This window comes from Pleurodeles waltl, chromosome 3_1, assembly GCF_031143425.1.
Source record: "Pleurodeles waltl isolate 20211129_DDA chromosome 3_1, aPleWal1.hap1.20221129, whole genome shotgun sequence".
NCBI lineage: Eukaryota > Metazoa > Chordata > Amphibia > Caudata > Salamandridae > Pleurodeles > Pleurodeles waltl.
This window is the reverse complement of record NC_090440.1, coordinates 314,344,541-314,362,100: the sequence shown is the minus strand read 5'-3', so window position 1 is coordinate 314,362,100 and position 17,560 is coordinate 314,344,541. Positions and strand designations below refer to the sequence as shown.

The window sequence follows — 17,560 nt, the reverse complement described above, 5'->3', positions numbered from 1 at the left end:
GGCGGTCCTTCATGGCCCAGCGGGGCTTGTGCTGGCGGTCCTTCATGGCCCAGCAGGGCTTTTGCTGGCGGTCCTTCATGGCCCAGCGGGGCTAGTGCTGGCGGTGGCCTCCTGGGCAGGTGGGCTGGTGCTGGCGGTGGCCTCCTGGGCAGGTGGGCTGGTGATGGCGGTGGCCTCCTGGGCAGGTGGGCTAGTGCTGGTGGTGGCCTTCTGGGCAGGTGGGCTAGTGCTGGTGGTCCTGTCTTGGGTAGCTGGGCTTGTGCTGGAGGTGGGCTCCGGGTCATCGGGGATGATGGCGGGCTTCTCCGCCGTGCTGCTCTTCCCAGACTTGCCGGGTTTCTTGTGGCCCTTCCCCACCTTGGAAGGTGTCACAGCTGACTCCACACTCCCACTGGGACCCATGGGAGCGGCTTTGGTGGCTGGAGCCTTCCCCCTCTCCCGCCGGGCACTGGCCAACTTCTGATGCTTCACAGGTGGGGGACTGTCTGCGCTGTGGCTCCGTGCCACACTGGCTGCCCTGGTGGCCGGTGCACTCCAGATTCCGGTGACTACAGGCACCACTGGTCCCGGAGATGTTGTGGCTGAGGTGCTAGTTCGGGACCTAGAAGATGGGCGGGGTGGGGGAGGTGTGGGAAAGAGGTCAAGGGTGGACAGGAAAAGTTTTTTGGACACACTGGGACGGGTAGCTGGAGGGGGTTTGGGAGTGGAGGAAGAGGTGGTGATTGTAGGAGGTGTACGTTTGTTGACTTTGAGTGAAGGTGCGCTGGAGGCTGTCGTGAGGTGGATGGCTGTTGGGTGGATGTGTGCCTGCGTTTGTGTATCTTGGGAGGGGGCATCACAGACACACTGGGAGAGGACACAGGGGACGTGTGAATGGTAGTGGGGGTGGTGACTGCACGTGAGCGGGGTGTGGTGGTGGGTGTGCTGGAGAGGGACGTAGTGGCTGTAGAGGTAGTGCATGCATGTGTGAATGTAGACGAGACTGGGACGGAGGAGGTAGACGAGGAGGAAGGGGACACAGTGGAGGCAGTGGATGTTGCTGTGTCTGCCTGTGTGTGATGCTTGCATGAGTGCCTGTGGGATGTGTGGTGCTTATGTTTGCCAGAGCTTCCTTTGTGTGTTGACGTGTGTGCATGCTGGTCTGTAGGTGTGCTTGGGATAGGCTAAGGTACAGGGGATTGGGTCTGGGTGGAGGAAGTTGGAGGGGGAGGCTAGAGACAGGGACAATGGCTGCCATCAGTGCTGAGGCCAGAGTCTGAAAAGCTCGCTGAAGGGCAGCCTGACCAGAATGAATGCCCTCCAGGAATGCATTTGTTTGTTGCAACTGCCTCTCTACACCCTGGATGGCATTCAAAATGGTAGACTGCCCAACAGTGAGGTAAATGGCCTCCTCACTGAGGGCAGCAGGGGTGACTGCGGCAGGGCCTGAGGTGCCTGGGGCGAAGGTGATGCCCACCCTCCTGGGTGAGTGGGCACGGGGCAAAGGCTGAGGGGCTGCTGGGAGGGCAGTGCTGGTGGGGGGGGGTGGCGGCTGTACCTGTAGATGCGGGGGGCACAGATGTTGCCGCCACCACAAGGGAGCTGCAATCAGAGGACGAGTCCGTGTCGCTGGTGTCAGCTCCTGTCCCCGCCGTGGAGCTCCCCGAGCCCTCCGTCCCACTGGTGAACTCTGAGTCCGTAGTCTCGCCCTCCAGGGCCATGTGGGATGCAGCTCCCTCGTGCTCTGGTGCCACTGCTCCTCCGCCTGATGATGCTAATGCACACAAGAACAGGGAGACCACAAAAAGGGGGGGGACGACAGAAGAAAGACTTGTTGAGTGCATGCATTACCGCTACCGTTGGTGGACACGACAGACACAGAAGCCCCCTGCACTACGCTGCGCTCTTGGGGTCCACTGTTCAATTCCTGGGAAATGGCCTACAAGGCTATGGACGACATCTGCACATAGAGATGACACAGTGGCATGACTAGGTGCACATGACACTCTACAGAGGTGGGGTGGGGTGCCACATGGCCTGCCTTACGGAGGGGCCTTGCCTACGGAACTCGCCCAGGCCTAGGGAAACCCACAGCCCACCTCCCCCACCCAGACACCTCCACTGTGCGCAAAGTCAGCAGAATGAGAGTGTACTCACCCCCTTGTGGCTGCTGTGATGCCCTCAAGCGCCCATCCAACTCCGGGTACGCCACCACCAGGATTCTGAACATCCGGGGGGTCATGGTGCGACGGGCACCCCTCCCACGTTGGGAGGCCATCCCCAGCTGAGCCTCCGCCGACTTCTTGCTCCAGCGGCGAATGTCCTCCCATCTTTTCCGGCAGTGGGTGCTCCATCTGTGGTAGACCCCCAGGGTCCAGACGTCCTTGGCGATGGCACGCCAACTATATTTTTTCTGGTGGGCGCTGACCTAGATGAAATGTACAGGGGAAAAAGAGAAGTTATTACCAACTGCACCATCAAACTGATTGGCCCCCATCCCTACCCACGCAGCACTCTCCCCCCTTCCTTCTTACATCCAGCCCTCTCCAAACGGGCATAGCCCATACAACATGCTCCCTGTGTACTTACCTGTTTGTCTGGAGGACCGTAGACTAGCGTGTACTGGGGGAGGACCCCATCCACGAGCTTCTCCAACTCCTCCAATGTGAAGGCATGGCCCCTTTCCCCAGACACTCGAGCCATTGTCTCTTCCAGACCGAGGTCACAGCAGCACTTGCAGTGTAGGAACTCTCCTGTCGAAGATCAGGTATCGAGTGATTGAACAGATAAAAAATGGCGGTCACGTCCGCAGCGGTGCGTACCGTCACCGCCGGCGTACATTGTCATTGGCTCCTGGGACCCATAGGGTCCAATATTAACCAATGCAGCATTGCGCCGCGGTATTCGACCGCCTACCGCGACGGAGTACAACGCCAGCGCAGTTACCTCACATCCCATTGTCCCACTTTACAGGTCAGGCAGCCATTTCAGGGGCCCACATGGCTTCATTTTCAACTGCGTCACACATACCTAGGCCTAGACTCTACACACATACAGGCCATCTTTTGTGTAGGAATGTTGTTCTGTGTAAACTGTGGGTACGTACCTCTGAGTTGTTTGACTGTGTGCTCGCTGTTGTCCTTCATAGGAACCGTCCGCTGGGATATGTGAGGAGATGGCGGCATCCTCCGGTGTACCGACCGTTGGTAGACCTGTCGACAATGGAGGAGCGACATGTGATTATCACATACAGGCTTGACCGTGCCACAATCCAGGAACTGTGTACCCAGTTGGAGCCAGACCTGATGTCAGCAATCCGCCATCCCACAGGAATCCCCCCTCAAGTGCAGGTGCTGTCAGTGCTCCATTTCCTTGCAAGTGGGTCTTTTCAAACAACAGTGGCCATAGCATCAGGGATGTCCCAGCCTAGGTTTTCCAACGTATTGTCCAGAGTGTTGTCTGCCCTTCTGAAACACATGCGGAGCTACATCGTTTTTCCTCAGGTGGAGGATTTGCCTACAGTGAAAGGTGATTTCTATGCCCTGGAACACATCCCCAACATCATAGGTGCCATTGATGAGACCCATGTGGCTTTGGTTCCCCCCCACAGGAGTGAACAGGTGTACAGAAACCGGAAGAGTTATCATTCGATGAATGTACAGAGGGTATTTTTGGCAGACCAGTACATCTCCCATGTGAATGCCATGTTCCCTGGCTCAGTGTATGACGCCTACATCCTGCGGAATAGCAGCATCCCTTATGTGATGGGTCAACTCCAGAGGCACAGTGTGTGGCTATTAGGTGAGCACCTGGAAGCAAGTCAGTGGGGATGGTTGTCTGGGTCTGGGGATATCCCTCCAGGTTAGTGCGTGTCTAACAGTTGTCCCTCACCATTTGCAGGTGACTCTGGTTACCCCAACCTGTCATGACTACTGACCCCAGTGAGGAATCCCAGGACAAGGGCAGAGGAAAGCTACAATGAGGCCCACGGGCGAACTAGGAGGGTGATCGAGCGGACCTTCGGCCTCCTGAAGGCCAGGTTCAGGTGCCTCCATATGACAGGTGGATCCCTATTCTACTCTCCAAAGAAGGTGTGCCAGATCATCGTGGCCTGCTGTATGCTTCACAACTTGGCTTTGCAACGACAGGTGCCTTTTCTGCAGGAGGATGGTCCAGATTGCGGTGTTGTGGCAGCTGTGGAGCCTGTGGACAGTGAAGACAAGGAAGCAGAGGAAGAAGACATGAACAACAGGGTCTCAGTGATCCAGCAATATTTCCAGTGAGACACAGGTAAGAGTACAGACCTGCCTACTACATGTACTTTAACACTACAACCTCTCTACTGTCTTTCGTTTTTTACCCAGTGTATGGTCACTGAGTTGTCACTTTCCCTTACGATTTCACAGATGTGGGTCCCACTGTGTGACATCTGCTTAGATTCCTCATGGACTAGCGCTGTGTGACATAGGTATGTTGACATGACAATTGAAGGAGCATTTTGTCACTGTAATTGCAAATACACTATTTCGAAATCACAGACAGACTCCAGATTGTTTTGTGCTTCAAGGGTGTTTATTTAAGTGCTCAATATTGGAGGGGGTAGTGAAATGGTGAGGGGTGATGGCGGAGGAATGTCCATGGCAGAGTCCAGTCTATTAGTCTCACAGGTGCATTGCCCATATGGGCATAGGAAGTGGAGCTGGGGCAGTTTAAGTATGGACAGGGTGACAAAGTGGGACAGTAGGATGACAATCAGGATGGTCTCATTTATTGGCAGGGGTCTTGGCATCGTGCTCTGTCTTTGTCCTGGATCTCAGGGACCGTTTGCGGGGTGGTTCTCCCTCTGCAGGGGTGGGGTGCTGGTGTGGTGGTCCTGTACCGGAGCGTCCTATCCACTAGCGCCGGCGGAGGTGGTGGGCAGTTCATCGTCCATGCTAGTGTCAGGGGCCCCTTGTAGTGCCACAGTGTCCCTCCTGGTGCACCCCTACGATGGTGCCCAGGGTGGAGCTGATGGTTCTGAGTTCCTCCCTGAAGCCCATATACTATTCCTCTTGCAGGCGCTGGGTCTCCTGAAACTTGGCTAGTACCATTGCCATTGTCTCCTGGGAGTGGTGGTAGGCTCCCATGATGGAGGAGAGGGCCTCGTGGAGAGTGGGTTTTCGTGGCCTGTCCGCCCCCTGTCGCACAGCAGCCCTCCCATGTTCCCCTGTATTCCTGGGCCTCCGTCCCCTGGACCGTGTGCCCACTGCCACTGTCCCCAGGTCCCTGTCGTTGTTGGGGTGGTGGGTTATCCTGGGTTCCCTGTAGTGGTGGACACACAGCTGACTGACGTGTCCTGGGGACGGAGGTATGGGCCCACTGGGTGGGTGCTGTGCTGGTGTTTCCAGAGGGGGGAAGGTCAGTGGTGACCTGTGACTGGGTGAGGGGAACCAACTGTCCCGAGGTCCCCGATGGGCCGGGCTGGTCATCTAGATCCAGTTGGACAGAGCTGCTGTCATCACTGTGGGCCTCTTCTGTTGGTGGGGTGGACATGTGTGGACCCTCCTGTCCGGTGACGTTGGGTAGGGGTCCTGCAGGGGTATAAAAGGATGTTTATTACATCTGTGTGTGTCATGGTGTGCAATGGGTGGGTGACCGTGTACCCCAGTGCTTGCATTCCTGTGTGGGACCTTGCGTGATGATGGTTTAGGGGGTTGTATGGGTATGTGCAGTGGGCATGCTTTAGTGATGTGTGTCCATGCTTTGTTGTTGCAGGGCTTGGTGTTGGGACGGGTGGTTTGTGATATTGGGACATATGTGATGAGTTGGGGTGCTGGGGGTGAGGGTGAGGGTGGGGGTATGTGCTGGCATGCAGGTAGGGTGGGGAATGTAATAATTAAGATTTGTCTTACCAGAGTCCATTCCTCCAGCTACTCCTGCGAGGCCCTCAGGATGCAGAATCGCCAAGACCTTCTCCTCCCATGTTGTTAGTTGTAGGGGAGGAGGTGGGGGTCCGCCGCCAGTCCGCTGAACCGCCACGTGGTGTCTTGAGACCACGGAACGCACCTTCCCCCGTAGGTCGTTCCACCTCTTCCTGATGTCCTCCCTATTTCTTGGGTGCTGTCCCACTGCATTGACCCTGTCCACTTTTCTTCACCATAGCTCCCACTTCCTTGCTATTGAGGTGTGCTGCACCTGTGATCCGAATAGCTGTGGCTCTACCCGGACGATTTCCTCCACCATGACCCTGAGCTCCTCCTCCGAGAACCTGTGGTGTCTTTGCCGTGCCGTGGGGTGGTGTAGGTGATGTGTGGGGTGGAGTGTGTGGTGATAAGTGTGCTGATATGTAGTGGAGTGTTGTGTGAGGTGCGTGGAAGTTCTGTGGGTGATGGTGTTATGTGCCTGTGGATGCTGTTGTTCTTGCTGGTGCTGTCTCTCTCTGGCCTTCTTTTGGAATTGTTTGTGGGTGATGTGGGTGTGTGTTTTATATTGTAATGGGTGTGTGGGAGTGGTGTGTGTATGTGTATCAGGTGTGTGTATTTTGAATTGTCCAATGTGGCTGTGTTTTGTAAGAGTGTGTGTATTTTGAGCGCTGCGGTGTGTACCGCCAATGGAATACCGCGGTTGAAAGACCGCCTCGTGGATTCGTGTGTCGTGATAGTGTGGGCGTTTTTCTGTTGGCGTGACGGTGGAGGTTTTGTTTTCGCCAGTTTATCACTTACCTTTGGTGTGGCGGACTTGTGTGGGTGTCTGAATTTTGGCGGATTCCAAATAGCTGTGGCGGAATTCCGCTGTGGTGTGTTGGCGGTCTTCTGCACGGCAGTAAGCGGCTTTTACCGCCAATGTTGTAATGAGGGCCATAGTGTACTTTACTATGGAGTTAAAAGTAAATTAAATATGCCAATTGTGGATTCACTACTTTTTACAATGTTTTAGGGGAGTGAGGGAAGCACTGGTTAGCAGAGGTAAAGTGCCCAGAGTCACAAGGCCAACAAAAACAGATCTGTAAAAGTGAGGCAATGCAGGCAAAACGTTTGGGGGAAGACCAATTTACAGATGACAGGTCTAACAGCTAGTCTACAAATTCTGAGAAGCTATCTGGGCACCTGTTTCTACAATAGATGTTAGTGTGCAAACAACATTGGTGCCTCTTTTCTCGCCCCAGTAATAAAGGTTAGAAGGTTCACTGTCATGCCAGCATGAATTAAACTTAGATGTGTTCACATTCAGCTGGAATTGTGGCACATTTTTGTTTAGATTTTTAAGGAAAAATGAAAGGCATGCTTCTAGATTACATCCTCATTTATAAACTAATGGGGATAAGGAAGGGGAGGAGGAACATATTTCCTGACAGCCTTTGGAAAAATGATTTCTGCTGGAAGAACGTAATTTGTTTTACATTCAACTAGAGATTTCGGCTGATTTCAACAGCTGAACTATCTTTGTAAAGGTTTGGTGGAAGAATTTGAAATTATGGGGGAATCAGGCCCAGAATGACCTATTACCTTGATAATTCCTCATTTATTTGTGGATCATGAGGGTCTTGTTTGTAATGGGGTGGAATTTCCCCTGCCCGGTAACTCTAGGGATGGATCCAGCCCATTTTCCGGGCTGCTCATAATAAGGGCCATAATAACTGACAAATGAAAAATATAACTTTTAAACAATGTTTTACAGTGTTAATATGGGAATCAATGTTTATATTGCAAACTCTTCACCACACAACTGACTTAATATATTTGAACCTGCATGAAAAAATAATATCACCATTGGCACATCATGTTTAGACTGCATCTTTAGAAGGACATTTCAGAAGGTGATTTCTTCAAGGCACAACATGGATGCAATAATACAATATGCCTTAAACAGTTAGAGACTCTTAAAACTGTGTGAGATTAAACGATTTGTTCACTGACCTTGTGGCTTTCTTGAGGCCTTCATAAGCAAACCATAATTCCCCATCTTCGTTCAGATGTTCCAAATTTTCGGAAGATAATCTAGATATTTAAGCAAAAATAAGTTTAGATACATTTGGTTTACAGAAATACAGCCCTTAATGTAAACCCATAACATGCCCAGTTACTATGCACCAACACCTAAACACCAATCTGCAAATAGTACAAAAACCAAGGAAAGAGCAAACAGAGAACAACATCACGGATGGTGCAAATTAGGGCAGCTGTTTTCAATAACTGGTGAATTTTGTGTTTGTGCCAGAACAATAACTTTTTTAAAGTGTATGTCAGTGTGGAATTATATCATTCATTTAAGCTTCTGCAAATGACAGTTATATTTTATGTGTGTTGTGTCACCACTAAGCATTTTCCTGCCTAATGCAGCAGTTTTTGTTGTTGACCTTTAACATCTGGCTTTAATGCTTGAATCAAGTGGCCATCACCCACCTGCTCCCCATGGCAAAAGCATTCCAGTAGTAGCTGTAAAAGCTGCTCACACCTTAACTTACCTCTTGAGAATGCCTTGTTTTTGGGCATTGTCTCACATCACATGTGAACAAGAGTAGCTTAATGAAGAAGTACTGCTCATGAAAAATCTTCCAGTCTCAGTCTGATGTCTGGGGTAAATTTAAAGGTAAGGAATCTGCAGCGAGATATAGTTGCTACAAGATAAGATGTTACCAAAGATAAGTAACTTGTTCATCTGATAGAGATGTCTAGCTGCAGATTCCTTACCTTTGAATAGATAACCAAGCAATGCCTCGCCAGAGGTGGGTCTGTGGAGCAATTTCAAACAAGAAAGTCCTGTAGGACCAAATGGGTAAAGTGCCAATCCCTACAGAGCTGACTGTCCAGGCATTAGTGCTTGGTAAATGTGTGCAGAGATGCTCACGCTGCTGTGTGGCAGATGTCCAGGACCGGAACAACGGGTGCAAATGCAGTGGTCACAACTTTACCTCTGGTGGAATGAGCTTGCAAGCCTTCAGGAGGCTTCTTCTTGCCCAATGCAGTAGATTTTTATGCAGAGCACAACCCATCCAGAGACAGTCTGCTTCTGTACCCTGCGACCTTTCTTCGCACCACCATACCACACAAAGAATTGGTCATCCATCCAGAACTCTCATTTTCAGTCAAGGTAGAATGACAATGAAGTTTTTGGGTCCAGATGGTGGAATCGCTCCTCTTCTTTAGAAGAATGGAGAGAAAAAGGTAGGCTGTGTGATTGTCCTACATGAAAGAGGGTAACAGCTTTCAGTAGAAAGGAAGCCCTTATGAGAAGCACCAATTTGTCAGGGTAGACAAAGAGAGAAGGCGGCTTAGCTGACAATGACTGCAGCTCACTCACTCTGCAGGCAGATGTAATTGCCAAATGGAAGGCTGTTTTCAATGTTAGAAGCCTGAGGAGACAATTATGGAGATGCTTAAAAATAGCACACATTAAGGATGTCAAGACCAGATTCAGATCACAATGAGGCATGATAAAAGTTGAGGGAGGGTAAAGATGAACAAGACCTTTTAAAAACCTATGTACAATAGAGGATTTGAACAAGGAGGGTTGGTCAGGCATCTGCAAGAAGGCAGTAAGAGAAGCTAGATACCCCTTAAGAGTGCTGAGAGCGGAGTCCTGCTGGGCCAAGGGAAAAATAAAGAATAAGACTTCAGAAAGGCAGGCAGATAGAGGATCAACATGTTTCTCTGCACACCAAGCCACACATTTTTTCCAACAGCCAGGGTATACTCTCTTGGTGGAGGGACGCCTGGCTGCCAAGAAAACTACAGACTTTGAGAGGAAGGTCAAAAGCTGTCAACTGCCACCATTCAATCTCCATGCAAGAAGGTGGAGAGTGGACAGGTTTGAGTGAAGAACGCTTTCCTGCTGCTGCAACAGAAGACTGAATAGGAGGCTCGATGGCCATGCTCAGCAGCTTGGGGTACCAGACTCTAGGTGCCAAGTCTGTAGCCACCAGAAATACTTGGACCCGGTTGTTCCTGACCTTCTTGAGAACTCTGGGCAGCAGTGGCATAGATGGAGAGGCACACAGGCGGCCTGAGCTCCACTCAAGATGAAAAGCGTCTCTGAATGAGAGCCTCCTTGGAAACTCCAATGTGCAAAACTGCTGACATTGTGTTTTCTCAGCAGAGGCAAACAGATCTAACCAAGGCTCTCTCCACTGCTGAAATAGACCTTACGTCCACCTCCGGGTGGAGATGCCATTTGTGTCCCATTAGACATTGACGGCTGAGTTTGTCTGCCATGGTGTCCAGAGAGCCCGCCAGGTATTGAACCACGGGGATATGCCTTGCTGTTCCAGCCAGGACCAGAGGCGCAGGGCCTCTTGACAAATTGCACACGACCCCACTCCACCCTGTTTGTTGCAGTATCACATGGCAGTGGTGTTGTCTGTGAACACCTACGCTAGCCTTCCCTTGATGGACGGTAAAAAGAATTTCAATGCCAGTTGGATTGCCCGGAGCTCTATGACATTGATGTGGAGTCCAGATTTTGCCGTGGACCAGAGTCCTCTGATCTCCACCTCTCCCAGGTGGCCGCCCCATCCCAAAAGTGATGCAACTGTCTGATCTGGTTGGGACAAGAGAGTGATTTGCCTCTGACCCAATTGTGGTTCATCAGCCACCAATGTAGAACTTGTGCAGTTCCCTCCGAGATCTGGACCATATAGGAGAGATTCCCCTGATGCTGAGCCCACTGGAATTTCAGGTCCCACTGCAGAGCCCGCACATGCCAGCGGGCCTGTGTCTCCAGTGTGGGACTAGATGGGGGCCAAAAGGAATGCCAGAGGGGTCAGGCTACCCAAATATGAGGTCCATGGTGTCATAGAACTCTTTAAGTATGGCAGAGGTAGCTCTGGCTCCCAGAAAGTCGGGGAGGTGCATAGTTGGCCCAGGCGCAGGCTCCAAAGAACCAGGCTTTGAATGCCAATGCTCCCTCATCTCGTCGGCTGACAGATGCGAAGTCAAAGACCACTTCGATTTCTTGCTCTGCTTTTTGTGCCTCAACTTACCCGACCTTCCCAAGGACTCAGAGTAAGAGGATGATGACTTCAGGCTCTGCAACAGGTCCCGGGACCTTCCTTTCGACCGGTAGCTCGATTCGCATGGAGTTGCATGCCGGGTTGCCATGAGCTTTAGGGACTACTCAATCAAAGCTTTCAGATGGATGAGGTGGCACACAGAGCAAGACTTTGGGTCGGTGTGGTGCTCCAGACGCCACATGCAGACAAGGTGCAGATCAGTCACTGGCCAATGCGGGCTTGATTTCTCTCTTCCTAAAGGACATCCTATCACACCAGGAGGAAACCTCAAAAATGCGCAAAAAAAATAAAAAAAATCCAGTCAAAAAGTGATTGAAGGGTAGCTCTTCTCCCGATCAGTTGGCTGGCACGGAAAGAAAAGAACTGGCATTAGCGCGGCTAGGTGGTGCCTATGTAGGTAGCGAAACATTACTTCAGACTCTGTCATCAAATCATTTGGAGCCGATTAACGCCACCTGTAGGCACGCAGGGGTACTGCTCATGAAAAATCTTCCGGATCCAGTCTGACTCCTGGGGGAAGTTCAAAGGCAAGAAATCAGCAGCAAGAAGTCTTTATCGACTGCCACAGTAGATGATCTCCAGAAGCTATTTAGCACCACCCATCTCAAGCAACATCCAAGCAGCACCACCTTCCCAGTAGAATGTTGTGGTGTGCCAGCTTAATGCCTATTATACTAATTACCTCCAAATCTCCTTCAAAAGTCCAAAAAGAGAAATATGCTAAGCTAGTAGAATTAGCATAGATTTAACACCAATCCTCCAAGTTCACACAAATCAATTATTGCAATGTTTGTTGATACAGTATTTTCATTGAAAAGAAAGTTCCATAAATCAACATTTTTAATACTACAACAAAAAGTACTATTTGCCTCGGTCCAAAGGTGTGGACCCTTTTCTACAAACTCTAGCTCTGAATGCATTGTTAACCTTATTTCTGTAGAATCCTTCAATGGTCAGCCTTCAAATCCATACCTCTCATAGATCTTCCTGATAAAATGTACTCCCTCAATGCCACTTCATATGAAGATGAAGTACTACCGTTGTTCTTCACCAAATCTCTCTCTGGCGATGTTCTCTTACCTCTACTTACCACTGTCTGTACAACCCTTACTCAAGGCATCTTCTCATAAGACAATACAATATATCCTGGTGACCTTGCCAATTACTGGCCCATCACGCACCACCTGTTCATTGGCAAGGTCATCGAAAAAAAGATCTATGTCCTACTCCAAAACCACATCAATGCTGGCCACCTTCTGTACGACTTCCAGTATGGCTTCAGACAACACCACAACATGGAGACCACAGGTGAAGAAGAGCTCTGTTATTGGACCTCTTGGCTGCCTTTAACACAGTTGAATTTCCTACCCCTATGTGCACCCTGGAGTCTTAAATGAGATTCAGTGTCAATGTCCTTCCTTGGTTCCCCTCCTACACATCTAATGTCTCAAACACAGCATGTACATCATCCAGATGTGGATATTCAGCTCATACCTGAAGGGTAATCCAACCAAGACAAAATACTTGCCATTTGCCAAGAACAACAAACAAGAAACAATCCAAACCTGGCTCAATTACTTGAACCTTAAAAACTCTTCACAGAATGCCAGGTGATGTGGATTCACCCTGGACACCATTCTCAACCTCAAGGCACACATTACCAAAAAAACAAAGACAGCTTGGTAGCAGCACTCTTACCTAAAGAAAGTGAAATAACTTCCTCCAGAAAGCAACTTCTGAACTGCTGTTCAGGCCCTCGTACTCTCACATCTGGATGGGGTTAAGGTCTTGTCCCATGGCTTCCCAGACTCCACACTGGCACCTTCTAAGCCTTTTGTGTGGGGTTGGGTTATTTATATACCATTGACCTGTAGTTTAGAGGATTGCTCTAAAGGAACATATAGGTATCCGCCGGCAGGTTATAGGTGCATAGGTGAATGATTAATAAAATAGAGAAGTTAATGACTGATCTAAAGCCTAATTTCAAGCATGATGCTGGAGCCCAGACTAAATACTTATTGAAAACTCATCATAAAAGGTCTGGGGCAAAAGACAAGTAACGTTCAATTCAATATGCTCAGCAACTGGCAGCCAGTGACGATTTTTCCTAGCTTCAGATACCTTTAAACTTTTATAATTTTTGGACTAGCCCCTGACTGCCTAGTTTAGGAGGGATGTTACTTCACAGTTACAGATATATATAGCGTACAAAGTGACATAAATTTTAAAACCTACAATAATGCCTACATGTATGTATATGATATTTCTATAGCACAAACCTAACCGAAATGAAGATGAGCACTTTATGGGATCATAGACAAGCATAAAGTCAATGAGAGAGAGATAGTTGGGCAATAATTTACATTACTTACACTATATACTCGCTCACAACAAGGGATCAAATCAAGAAGATGCAGTGAGAAGACCACAATCGTAATTTTTTTCCTGAAGTGTAGGAGTGTATAATCATCAGTATATCACATTCCAGAGCAAGAGTGGCAAAGAAAGTAAAGGCTCATTTACAGGTATTTTTTCTACTTCAGCACCAGATGATTGATAATGCCAGTGGTCTGGTCACAGCCACTAAGTAGAACATGTCTGTTAAAGAGGACAGCCATCCATGGATTAAAATTTTATGTATGCTAGAATTGGAAAACGTTCTTTTGTTTTCACCTGTTAGGGAACAACATGCAAAGTGGTTTTAATTGGGAGCCTGGGAGATCAGAAAGGTCACTGGTGCATCAATAAGACACAGGACGAAGGCTACTACGGATGTGGAAGGGATTTTGTAAGAAAGATGTTTGTGTGATTCTATTGTTCCTACTCTATATATCCCTCCCACTGCTCGTATCCATAATGTCTTTTAAAATATGGGCCATTTGGAGAGCAGCCAAGGTGCATACTCCTCCCCAGAGGCACTATTTAGAATTAAGAAGAGTACACATTACATTACTTTACCTGTTTTTTACATCCTTAACTTCAAAGCTTCCAAGAAGTTGCTGTGTAAATTCTGACATCTTATCTGATAGAAAAAAAGTAAATAAAGTTATGGCAATGACATAGTTAAGTCTATGTTAACTGAAACACTTTGATAACCCAGATCAAATACCTTTGCACAAGCATGTTTGTTACTTCAAAAAAATACATAAAAACAAACTATGTATATATATTACCAAGTAATATACTTCTAATTACCCTACCTAATACATCACATATGACATGCTCTATGGAGTCATTCATAATATAACATCAATGCAACATCTGAAATTATATCATTGATGATAACATTGTGCAAGGCGGGGGTGCGAGTTATATTTACTTGAGATAACTATAACTCGTAAATTTCAGTGGTTTTGTAACATCTGTTAATATATCATTGATGACAAGACTGTGCTAGGCAGGGGCACGAGTTATAATTACATGAAATAACTATAACTTGTGAATTTCCAAGATTTTGTAAGAAAACAGTGTGTTTAAACTAACATTTTCACCTAACTATAACATCCCTTTAACCTTTTGTATTTTCAGTGAAAAACAGCAAAAAAAAAACAACATATATATATAGTCACTGAAAAACACAAAGATTACACTGACGTTATAGTTAGGTTCTAGATTTACTCATACAAAACCATAGAAATTCAACAATTATAGTTAGAGTTATCTCAAGTAACTACAATTCATGACCTAAGGTAACTATAACTTGTGGCCTCACCATGCACTGCTAATTAAAGCTCTCATGACAACTTCTATAGTGTTATTAAAATATAAATGAAACATTAGCAGTCAAATTATTGAAGAAAAAACTGCATGGGGGGTAGTTTTGGGTGGAAAAATGTGATGTATCCATGTTACATTTTGGGCCGTTTCCTGTAGTGGACACCATCCCTACCCACACAAGTGAGGTACCATTTTTATCAGCAGACTTGGGGGAATGCTGGGTGGAAGGCAGTTTGTGGCTCCCCTCTGAATCCAGAACTTTCCATCACAGAAATGTGAGGTAAACATGTTTTTAGTAAACTTTTGACATTCTGGGTAACAGAACCTAGTGAGAGTCACACTAGTTTCCCCATCCCGGATACTCTCAGTGTCTAGTTTAAAAAAATGTACAGGTTTGATAAGTTCTTTTAGGTACTGGCTAAGCAACAGCCCAAAATTCACAACTGGGTACATTGCAAAAAAAGGGTCAGTTTTTAGTGGAAAAATGTGCTGACTCCACTTTGCCTTTTGGGCCTGTCTCGGGCACTAGGCCATTTTTATTGAGAGACTTAGTGGAACACAGAACTGTAGAACAAGTGTTATTACCAATTGTCTTTCTCTCCATTTGAGCCTTCCAAATGTAAGACAGTGTGTAAGAAAGAAGTCATTTTGAAAAATGCCCTCTAATTCACATGCTAGTATGGGTCTCGCCAAATTCAGAAATGTGCACATAGCCAATGCTTCTAAACTCCATATCTTGTGCCCATTTCGTAAATACATAGGTTTCCTTATTAGGTATTTTTCACTCTTTCAGTTTTACCAATTGAATTACTGTATACCCTGTGCACAATGAAAAAAAATTGCAAGGTGCAGCTCAGTTATTGGCTGTAGGTACGTAGGGTTCTTGGTGAACCTACAAGCCCTATATCATCCTGTAACCAGAAGGGTCCAGCGTACGTAACAGTATATTGTTTTTTTAAATCTGCCCATAGTTAGAAGATGTTATCGATAAAAAATGTAGACACAAATGGCTGTTCTTTTCAAGTCAATTTCAATATTTGTTTATTTCAACTGTTACGTTCTACAGGGAAACCTTGAAGGATTTACACAAATGACTCCTTGCTGAATTCGAAATTTTGTCTACTTTTCAGAAATGTACAGCTTTCCAGGATCCACCATTGGTTTCACATCCATTTTTACCACTATCAGAAAGGAGGTTGAAAGTACAAAAATAGGAAGAAAGGGCTATGTCCCAAAAAAATGTCAAAACTGTGTTGAAAAATGTACTTTTCTGATTCACGTCTGCCTGTTACTGAAGCGGGAAGATGGTAATTTAAGCACAACAAACCCTTTGTTGAGCCATTTGCAGGGAAAAAACAGACGCTTTCTTCTGCAGCACTTTTTCCCCATTTAACTGAAAAAAACAAATTTTTGCTGTATTTAGGCTGATATCTCAGTCCACTTTAGTGGAATGCACAAACCATGAGTACTTTTAGAATCCCCAGGGTGTTGGAAAGAAAGAATGCAAATTTGGCATTGATACCTTAAATGGACAAAAAGTAATGGGGTTGGGGGTCTAAGTGCGAACTATCCCAAAGAGCCAAACAAAGGCTTAGCACTGGTTGGGGTGGGGGGTGGGAGAGGCCTATCAGTGAAAGGGTTAAAGAATATGAAGCTACAATTTAAGTGTAATGGTTGTTTGTGTTAATTCTAAAAAAAAGGACATGTGATAAGCAAGCATTGACCAGTAGGTGAGTATGCAGCCATTAACACTACTACAAAACTCGGTGAACACAATCCAGTTTGCAACCTCTTATGTGAAACAGGCTAATAGCTATTTCTGGTTATTAAATATGTTAAAGTATAAAATAAAGAACCATTGACAAAGTAGTATCTACAAATAAACATTCCTTAATGTATGCACAAAGGCTAAAAAGGCAGATTGGTTGAAACAAATGACTGTTTTTCACTAATAAGTAGGAAATTAACTTTATTCTCAAAAGTACGTAATTACAATTAATATCAATTGGGCCAACTGTACACTGTCAAAATTAAAATGTAGATTACATCATACTCCGTACATTCATTAGGTCAGTTTTCACTGTATTTCCAGAATTCTGCAAAAACAGAGGACAGCACATCAAAGTAACTCGGGTACTATCCACGTAATGATTCTTATATCTCAGTTCATCAGTGTAGATAGCTCCATATTATCACTGTGCCCAAGTCTCTTACATTGTCAGTAAACAATAGTATTTGAATGAAATACGCTTTTATTGAAATGTATTCCAAGGCCCTACAACTGCTTCATTTTTTTCAACAGTGTGAATTTGCTCCACATGAAAACTACTTATCCTGCATCAGTCTGTACCAGCTAAATCTGTCTCTTGTTGTTGTCCTTCTACCAAGGTCACAAATTGCTCTTACACTGTTTAAATGTTTTGGAACATTTTGCAGTCGCCATATTCTTACCATTAGCACACCGTTTGGGGTTATATTGTGCAGTGGGCATACATATCCAAAAATGTAACAATTGACACAACACTGAAAGGGGTCCAATAACTATTCCAGAGGTGCCTCCTCTGCAATGATGGAGGAGCATCGCCCCACTGGCTCAGAGTCAGCAGCGGAAAAATAAAACAATATTTCACTAGTGTTTTATGTTTATGCTGCTAGCTCAGCCAGCCTGTGCAGGGAGGGGCGGGCCGGGCCATGGGAGGGGGGAAGGGAGGAGGGAGGAGTTGAGTGTGCCCTTAACTGTGCATGTCTATTTGGCTGGCCATTCTAGGCAGGCCAAACAGACATGTGCAGTTAGGTTTCTCCAATCCAGCTGCTTGGAGAAACAGAACGGACTCATTGTGCCTCAGCAAGCGGGAAACCAGCCCACTCAGGCCATGG

General features: G+C 47.1%; 1 protein-coding gene across 1 annotated transcript in view; it reads right to left on the bottom strand.

Moving 5' to 3' along the window:
• Nucleotides 1–17,560, bottom strand: part of MYO5C (myosin VC) — a 717,152-nt gene that overhangs the window by 244,322 nt on the left and 455,270 nt on the right. Inside the window, exons 27-28 of the mRNA XM_069222459.1 lie at nucleotides 13,925–13,988; nucleotides 7,875–7,955 (exon numbers count right to left, since the gene is read on the bottom strand). Of these exons, the coding sequence (XP_069078560.1) occupies nucleotides 7,875–7,955; nucleotides 13,925–13,988 (145 nt within the window). The remainder of the gene's footprint in view (nucleotides 1–7,874; nucleotides 7,956–13,924; nucleotides 13,989–17,560) is intronic.